Below are 10,106 nucleotides of genomic sequence, written 5' to 3'. Positions count from 1 at the left end.
ACAAATGCAAAAACTGTGGCTTACTACGAGACTACTATGAGATTGGTGGAACATTTGAACAGCTCTGTGCCAGTGTTGTGACGCGTCGAACGGTTCAGTGCGGGTTTGGTTTGTTTGGAGCTGACGTGATAAACCAGAAGCACGATCAAGGTCACACACTGGGACGCGAAGGGAAACGACAACACGTCAAGCTAATACTTCAACTCTTTCTAAAGCAGTGCTTTGAGCTTAAAGGAATATTTTTTTTGGTTTACACTGTCATGCATCGCATCGTTGGCATGTTGTCGATTACACCAGAAAATCATTTTGACTAGGCCATCGGTATGAATAACAAACAAATACATCAAATACAATGTGTGTTGTTGTTTTTTTAACATAAAATTAAACCAGCGTTTAGGACGGTTATTTTGCATTGTGACACTGACATGACAATTAAGCACATTTTGCTTCCAGAAAAAAAAATTTTCCTAATGAAATTCCCATTACTATGTATATTTTTTTATTATTATTAAATCAGAACCAAGTCACTACAACAAACACTACTATTATGTATTTTTCAAATATTTTTTGTCACATTACAAACAAAATAATTTAAAAAGGGAATGTGCTTAACTTTCATGAAACTTTCAGAATGCAAAAACAAACAAGAAAATAAAAGAATGTATTTCGCACCAAGACAATTAAACCGTTTTAAGGACTATAATTTAGCACTGTGACCTCATTGTCATGACAATTGAGCACAATTTGCTTCCAGAAAGATTTAAATCACATTGAAATTACCATTTTTCTTATGACTGTAATATATATATATATATATATATATATATATATATATATATATATATATATATAAAATAGATGTACTATTTAAAAAATTAAATCAACATCAAGGCAGTACAAAAATTCTACTTTGATGTGTATGAATATTTTACCAATTAATTTGTGACAGTACAGTTGTGAATTTGGAAAGGAAATGTGCTTAATTGTCATGAAAATTTCAGAATGCAAAAACAAACAAATAAAGAATAAAATAAAAGCATTTCTTTTGCATAAAGAAAATTAAACCTGTTTCTAGAACTATTAATTTGTCAATTAAGCACATTTTGCTCCCTCGAAAAATCAATCCTATTGAAATTTCCATTATTCTCAAGTGATTTTCACTACTGTAATACAAAGCAAAAAAAGGTTTTTATATATATAAACGAAATCAGCATCAAAGCAGTACATCAAGTACTACGATAATGTGCATAAATATTGTACAAACTATTTATTTTAATTTTTTTTACATCACAAAGGAAATGTGCTTAATTGTCACATAAAAAATATTAATGGTCCTAAAATATGGTAAATTTTTTATGCAAAAATCTGAAATATAATAGAGGCATGTTCTTGACCAGAAATTCACTAGTTTGTACAAAAACACACTTATAATGGAAATCAATGGAGCTTAACTGTTTACACACTCAAAATGATTTACTGTTGTAATCAATATTATGCCAAAGATTCGGTGCATCGCACATAAGTTGCACTGAACTCAGGACATCCCTTCAAAGGTACAAAGGTACTATGATACCATGCACGATTATGTTTATCCGGTTTCATTTCCTATGTCAGAGTCAAACTAAACGCAGATTACCATCAGATCAGAGACGAGACCACAGCACTGAACCGGTATAGTAAGATATGAAGAATGAGTCAGCAAACGTTTTTTTCGCGGTTCGTCCAATCCAAGATGCAATTATTGTTTTGGACCATTAAGATCCTATTTTATGATAATCAAGCACATTTCTCACAGAATTCAGCTTCATAGTAATGAGAAATGACGTGCACATGACAGCTTTCATGAGATCCACCCTGGAGGACTATTATCATTCAGAGTATGTGTGTGTATCAGTGCTCACATTCTCTTTGCTTGCGTTTTTTTTTTTTGGAGGAGGAGAATTTCCTGCAAGAGTATTTCTGAGAAGTTTGCGGATGACAAGATGCGTGACGCCAAGGATCGAATGTCCGACACTACGTTTTTTTTCCCCCCAAAACACTGACTTCTGATTGTCTGGAGGTCATAAAAAATCCCAACACACACATACAAAAGAAAAGAAATTAATAAATAGTACAAATGTAATCAACGCTTCGTCCATTCTCTCGCTCCTGGAAGTCCTAAATTCATAGTCAAAGCATTTGCACTCAATCCAAAGTCACAGAATTCTTTGTAGTGTTTAGGTGATATGTTGAAACATTGGCATGGCAGGAATATGTACACACACACACACACACCAGTGCAGAGAACCGTTTCTCATCGGTGCATCCAGCGCTCTTAAAGTGTCAACAGCATTTTTTTTCTTTATTAAAAACGAGTCTTTGTGATGTTTTGTTCCGGTTCACCTGTTTCACAGTCTGAAGACGTTATTTGGTAAACTGCTCAGTATTCCTCTGATCGCTTCCTTCCTCTCCTCCATCCGCAGAAGCGCGTGTCTCTGTGGCGTATGGGAGGGTGGGATGATGGAGGGATGGGGAAGCTGACGGAGGTATCAAGACTCTGCGGTCTCCACCGGAACAGGTTGTGATGGTTTAGTCAACACTGCTTCAGCTTCATCATACAGCTGGAGACAGAAACACAGTCAACACGCGTGTTCACACTTGGCATGTTTGGTTTGATTGCTCTGTTAGCGAACTGATCCAGAGATTGTTTGCAATCGAGCCGAGACCACCTCGTTCAGTAATATTGTGGATTATTAGTTCAATTGAACTGTTTTCTATTTTAATATATTTTTAAAATGTAATTTACTCCAGTCTTCAGTGTCACATGATCCTTCAGAAATCATTCTAATATGATGATTTGTTGCTCAAGAAACATTTCTTATTATTATCAATGTTGAAAACAGTTGTGCTGCTTAATATTTTTTTGTAAACAGATTTTTTCAGGATTCTCTAAAGAAAAGAAAAATGGCAAAAAAAAATTTTAAATGGAAATATTTAGTTTCATTATAAATGTCATTACTATCATTTTTAAACAAATGAATGCTTTCGTGCAAATTAAAAGAGAAATATAGAGAATATAAGTAAATACAGACATCTACAGAATTATGTGTGTGTGTGTGTGTGTGTGTGTGTGTGTGTGTGTGTGTGTGTGTGTGTGTGTGTGTGTGTGTGTGTGTGTGTGTGTGTGTGTGTGTGTGTGCTAATTCATGATTTTAATGACAGATTTTTTAAATATTAGGGTCTCTACTCTCTAGTATGGCTGAGAGTCTGTAAACAAATGTAAAAGCTACACACCGTTCTGAGCACTGTGAACTCTTTAGTTCAGGTGTTATAAAAAATATTGTGGTAGAGATTTCTTATAGAGAAGTTTCAGCGTGATGTCGTACCGGAATGAACTGCACATCCTGGAAGAGCTCTTGGATGAAGCGGCGCGAGGCCAGGCGGAACATGCAGTTGGCCAGCAGGAAGGAAACTTCAGAGTACAGGCAGATGTCATCGAACGCGTACGGAAACTTCTCCTTTATCCTGCAGAGGGCAGCAGACATTAGACACAGGGATGAAATGAGAACACACACTTCACGCTTGAACGGTATTTCTCAGACGTTCTTACGTCAGCAATCCGGTTTCGTGTCCTTTGGTACCGACTGAAGAGCTGAGGTTGATGACGAGCCGCAGAACCTCTTTCCTCAGCAGAACTCTGCAGGCTGGACCGTCCTCGGATATCGCCTTCCCACCTACACACACACACACACACACACGTTAGGTTATGTTTTATGGGGACTTTCCATAGACAATGATTTTTATACTGTACAAACTGTATATTCTCTCTCCTTACACTAACCCTACTCCTAAACCTATCCATTATGAACAATATCAAAAACTAAAAGGGACCAATTTTTTTTTATATTGCCATTTTTGTGGGGACCTGTTGTCCCAATGACATAGGGAATACCTGACCCACACACATACACACTTTCCATTGTTTTTTAAACTGAACTAATGACATTTTGATAACACTTTATAATAAGGTTTAATTTGTTAATATTAGTTAATGCATGTTAGTTGTTATAATAACAATGAGGACAACATTTGTTACAGTATTCATTAATCTTTGCTAACGTAAGTTAATCAAAATACAGTCCTTCATTGTTTGTTCATGTTAGTTCAAAGTGCATTAAAGGAGAAGTTCACTTTTGAAAAAACTTTTGCTGATAATTTACTCACCCCCATGTCATCCAAGATGTCCATGTCTTTCTTTCTTCAGTCGAAAAGAAATTAAGGTTTTTGATGAAAACATTCCAGGATTTTTCCACATATTATGGATTCCATTGGGACCCAAACGGTTCAAGGTCCAAATGACAGTTTCATTGCCGCTTCAAAGGGCTTTAAACGATACCAGACGATGAATAAGGGTCTTATCTAGCGAAACGATCGGTCATTTCAAAAATAAAATAAAAAGTTGACGTTTTATAAGCACAAATGTTCGGCTTGCTCTGTTCTGTGATGCGCGTTCGTGACGTCACGTAATACGCAATTACGTTGAAAAGGTCAAGTTTGATGTGTTTACAAATGTGCGGAAGGAGGACCATATAAACATTTTCAAATGTATTTGTGTCAGTTTATCGTTTAAAATGCCCATTTCGTGTGCGCATCCTGAGTGTTTTAATATTAAAAAGCCAAAAAGAACATTTTCTTCAATTTTTCAAGCGTGACCTTTTCAACGTAATTGCGTATTACGTGACGTCACGAACGCGCATCACAGAACAGAGCAAGCCGAACATTTGTGCTTATAAAACGTCAACTTTTTATTTTATTTTTGAAATGACCGATCGTTTCGCTAGATAAGACCCTTATTCATCGTCTGGTATCGTTTAAAGCCCTTTGAAGCGGCAATGAAACTGTCATTTGGACCTTGAACCGTTTGGGTCCCAATGGAATCCATAATATGTGAAAAAATCCTGGAATGTTTTCATCAAAAACCTTAATTTCTTTTCGACTGAAGAAAGAAAGACATGGACATCTTGGATGACATGGGGGTGAGTAAATTATCAGCAAAAGTTTTTTTAAAAGTGAACTTCTCCTTTAACTAATGTTAAGAAATACAACTTTTGATTTTAAACATGAAAAACATGGAATTGTGCATTGATGGGCTCTGATCTCACCCAGTATGATCTCTGCACTGGGAATGCTGCTGGCCGAACCCTGACTGACGGCCGCGTCGCTGCAGCCCGAGATCCCAGAGAACTTGGACTGGGCGACCACCTCCAGGTGATTATGGGAAGGCTGGTTGTGCCACTGAGAGAAACCATCAGACAGATCTGCAGGAACACGAGACTAAATTACACATCTTTACCCAAATCTGGAGACCGTAGGACTGACACTGGGGTTTGAACCGGTTTAAACCTACAACCTTTCCAGTGACCACATCCCATTTCTGTATTCCCCTAACCTACACCACCTCTAATAACACTCTCAGGCAGAAAGCAGCAGTATCATATCATACATGAGGAAGATGTTTAATGAAGACTGAAATGCACCTGTGCGAGAGTGTGTGTTGTTCAGGTGGCTGTGTGTGTGTGAGCCGAGGATGGTGAGAGCGCTGCAGTAGAGGCAGTTCTGCTCCGTGTGCTCCTGTAAGCCTGTAGTCTCCTCAGAGCCCAGCATGTGGTGCTGCTCCGACCGGCTGCTGTTTAACAGCTCCGTGATGCTCACCTGAGTCTTCAGAGGACCACGACACGACTCTAAGAAACCTGCGAGCACAGGCGGGGAAAACACACAGATTAGTGTTTCACATCATATTTACTATTGTTTCATTATAATTATAGTCACTGTCATTTTGGGGTCAGTAAATAAATCAATAAATACTTTTATTCACCAAGGACACATTAAATTGGTCAAAAGTGACAGTAAAGACATTTATAATGTTACAAAAGCTTTCTATTTAAAATAAATGTTTTTTTTTTTTTTTTTTTTTTTACTCTGTTCATCAAAGAGTCATGAAAAAATATTAAGCAACACAACTGTTTTCAACAGATAACAGTAAGAAATGTTGCAAATCATCATATTAGAATGATTTCTGAAGGATCATGTGACACTGAAGACTGGAGTAATGATGCTGAAAATAGTACAGCTTTGATCACAGGAATAAATTACATTTTAAAATATATTATGTTTTGAATATTGATATTTGCCCGTTTCAATGAAATGTATTTTGCTTGCTTTTAAAGTAATGCCATATATGCTTAAAGGAACACTCTTTGAAATAGGGCTTATTCACCTTCTTTCCTACATTTAGATAGGTGGGCAAATGCATTTTTGTCTCAGTGCATGCATTGTTTTAGTTTGACAGGGTTGGCGCTAGCTTAGCTTAGCATAATGAATGGAATCCTTTGTTGCCAGCTAGCATGTCCTGAGTAAAAGTGAAAAAAAAAAAAAACCCTACCTATTTACTTCTTGTGGCCTGCATATTCACAACAAGTACAAATAGCGATGCAGATTAACACTAGGCGATTTCCTAGGCAGATATTGACTTATATATTAAGGACTATATTAGGGGGAAGCACAGGCGAAGCACTGCTACTTGGGCGTGATATCTCTGCGCCCAAGTAGCAGTGCTTCGCCTGTGCTTCCCCCTAATATAGTCCCAAGTCAAAATCTGCATAGGAAATCGCCTAGTGTTAATCTGCATCGCTATTTGTACTTGTTGTGAATACGCAGGCCACAAGAAGTAATTAGGTGGGGTTTTTTTTTTTTTTATATCACTTTTACTCAGGACATGCTAGCTGGCAACAAAGGATTCCATTCATTATGTTAAGCTAAGCTAGCGCCAACCCTGTCAAACTAAAACAATGCATGCACTGAGACAAAAATGCATTTGCCCACCTATCTAAATGTAGGAAAGAAGGTGAATAAGCCCTATTTCAAAAAACGGTGGAGTGTTCCTTTAAATATAAAAATGCTTGAATGCTATGAGTGGAAAGTACCTAAAATGCTTAGTGACATGGATGTAGGGTATAAACTGCATTTGACTTCCTGTTTATTGTGGTGTAAAAAAAGAAAAGGTGTTAAACCTAAGTGCATGAACTTACTGTTTGTAACCAACAACACAGGTCAATGACAGGCACACAGGATGAGGAGAAAGTGTTAAAACCACAAGCGGAGGTGAAAGTACTGAAGGCTACAGTAAAGAAGGGGAGAAGCGCTAGAAGAAGACAAAAGCGTAGGCAACAGCGGAAGGTGATGGAAGAAATGGAATTGAAATTCCCCCCAAAAAGTATTAAAGGGCACCTATTATGCAAAATTCACTTTTACTTGGTGTTTGAACATAAATGTGTGTTGGCAGTGTGTGAGCAAAACCACCCTAGAATGATAAAAATCCACCCAGTGTTTTTTTTTACAATCTCAATAAATCATAAGCACTGTTTCAGAATGAGCTGTTCTCAGATTCGGCGCAATGTGACGTAGAATTGCGCAGGCCCCTCCCACGACTGTTGAGTGACACTTCAGTTTGAGCATAGACCCGCCCTGAGTGAGCTGGACACAGTCCGCCATTGAGGTGTTTTGTTGTTGGATGTCAGAATGAACATAGCAGTCTTCATTTACTCTCGTTCTTACTCGAGGATGGATCTGTACCAACTGTTCGTGATCCAGCTTACAGTCTCCGGAGCGACAGGACTAACGTTACTGACCACGGCAGAAATGAAAGTGAGAGCGCGCACTTTATGACAGCTCATCGAATAGTTTTATGGATTTACAGTGTACCAGTTTATTAAGCACAGACTGAAAAGGTGTGTATATATTTGTTTGCTGTTAGTTGTAACGAGTGTTTTGTGTACTTCGCTGTGTATGTTCCATGATAATGAAAGGGAGAGAGAAAGAGTTTATGGATAAGACTTTAATGCTGTGTTTATTTAGCTGTTCTTACAGTGATTCTCTGGAGTAAAACTAACGCTTCATCTTTTGTGTGATGTACAATAAACTTCATTGAACTCATCAGTATATTTTGGTCATCATTCGGACGAGGTCTGCTACAGCAGGCTTGTATTAATAGTGGATAAAAGCAGATGACAAATAAGTTATAACCATAATTAAGCTAAACTATACCTGTTTAATCTCCATACAGTATATATTCTCTGGCGCTGTGGGCATTATTGTCCGACTCCGAGTCGAAATGAACACGCTACTGAGAGTTTCTGTTTTGATATTATCAAATGAGATTGTCCTGACTGAAGCCCGAGCTCGTGAGGCTCCGCCCCCTGGGCCGGCAGCAGCAGTTAATTTGCATTTAAAGGGATACACACTAAAACAGCGCATTTTTCTGAGCCCCAAAAAATGACAATTTAAACATGCTGTAAAAAAATATCTGTTGGGTATTTTGAGCTAAAACTTCACATACATACTCTGGGGACATCAGAGACTTATTTTACATCTTGTGAAAAGGGTCATAATAGGTGCCCTTTAAAAGACAGAGGAGTGAAGAACCCCTCAGATGCTGCCTGCATTAAGCGTGAAGGACACATGAGCCCTAACAAGGGGCGCTTAACAGCATCACCAATATTGCTGGTTAAAGGCTAGATTATAGAGCTTTTTAGCTTAAACTGATTTTAGTTTTATGTTATTTATTTTGCATTAACTGCATTGTAACCAATCAAATGAGTGTAATAATAATAATACACTGTGAACTAACATGAACAATGAACATGAACATTTTTATCAACCTTATTGTGTAAAGTGTTACCATAATTATTAATGATATTAGAAATACAGGAAAATACTAGGGCAGTACTGTCCCAGTCGATTAGTCGATTATTTGGTCGATACGTTCTGGTTCGACCAAAATTCTGATTGGTCGATTTTTTGCCGCGTTCATTTTATCAGTTTTGCTGCGTTTATTTCATCAGTTTTGCCGCGCTGAGGCGCGCTCATTTCATCAGGTGGAAAGCACTAACTGCTAATGGGGGTGTTTTCAGAGTACCCTTGTTTCACTGTAACAGTCTGTCTTCAGAACACCCCCCTTGTTTTCACCTTTTTTGGATTAGCCCAACCCAAGCGAGAGCGATAACTATAGAAGGTTTGATGCTGAATATTATTTATTTAATTGTGAGTGCGTTTAATAGTCAGTCCTCTTCTAACATGTTAACAACAAAGAAATCGACAGTGTGGCAGCATTTTGTTAAAATTGATAACAGGAAAAAGGTCGAATGCAAAGTTTGCATGCAACAGTTTTCCACAGCTCGACGACAAACATGACATATCATCTAAAAGTGGTAAGCTCACTTGTCTGCGTTAGCTTGCCCTGTCTGTTTTGAGTAGGCTATAACAGACAGGGATTTTATAACATATCAGAATTTGCATATTTCAATGTTTTAGTGTTATAACCTAACTTTTTTATTTTTTATTTGGAGCCTAATGCGCAATTGCGCTGTGCTGTTGGTTGTGTTAGTTTTGAGCCTATAGGATGCTTTATTTTTCAGTTATGCACTTTATTTCGTTTCTGCTCTTGGTTTGTTTAATAAATATTCTTTTTTTATTAAAGTGGACGTGCCTTTTGTGTTTATTAAGAGTAAAAGCTTTAAGTTAATAGTCTATTCGTGTCTCAGCTGCGAAGCTGAGCTCATGTTCAGCCTCGCTCGGTGCGAGGACATGCACGGTGAAATGATAGTGTCTGACAGTTATAACTTATTATTATAACATATGACAAAAATAATTGTCTAAATTATGTTGCATATTCCTCAACAGTTCTTGTGATGATATCACTAGTTGACAACATAGTACTGTTTTCGGAAAGCATAAGCTATGATATTGCGCAGGTGCACGTGATGCAACGCTGTCAGAGCCGACAGACTCGAGTGTCAGACTCATTTCAGTGCAAAATAATTAGGTCAAAAACGATTTAATATACTGCAAATAGCCTACTAGTTTTTTATGTTTATTTATAATTCATTTAGGCGGACAACAAGGCTACCAAGTACTGCGCACAGTGCGCATCTAATTAACTTAACTTTTTTTTTTTTCTACCGTCATTTTTAGTCGATTTTAGTCGATTTTTAGTCGAAAATTTCAGGACTTCAGTCGACCAAGATTTTCTTTGGTTGAGTACAGCCCTAGAAAATACAGATGATGCTACA

General features: G+C 37.6%; 1 protein-coding gene across 1 annotated transcript in view; it reads right to left on the bottom strand.

Annotated features, from left to right (window-relative positions):
• Positions 1–1,932: 1,932 nt before the first annotated feature.
• The window catches only part of rictora (RPTOR independent companion of MTOR, complex 2 a), a 37,759-nt gene continuing 29,585 nt past the window's right edge, over positions 1,933–10,106 (bottom strand). The window contains exons 34-38 of the mRNA XM_082171042.1: positions 5,517–5,729; positions 5,142–5,297; positions 3,590–3,713; positions 3,366–3,504; positions 1,933–2,600 (exon numbers count right to left, since the gene is read on the bottom strand). Of these exons, the coding sequence (XP_082027168.1) occupies positions 2,529–2,600; positions 3,366–3,504; positions 3,590–3,713; positions 5,142–5,297; positions 5,517–5,729 (704 nt within the window). The 3' untranslated portion in view covers positions 1,933–2,528. The remainder of the gene's footprint in view (positions 2,601–3,365; positions 3,505–3,589; positions 3,714–5,141; positions 5,298–5,516; positions 5,730–10,106) is intronic.

Source organism: Leuciscus leuciscus, assembly GCF_965113295.1.
Source record: "Leuciscus leuciscus genome assembly, chromosome: 5".
NCBI classification, from domain to species: Eukaryota; Metazoa; Chordata; class Actinopteri; order Cypriniformes; family Leuciscidae; genus Leuciscus; species Leuciscus leuciscus.
The sequence above is the reverse complement of the archived record's forward strand: the minus strand, read 5'-3'. Positions and strand labels throughout refer to the sequence as shown.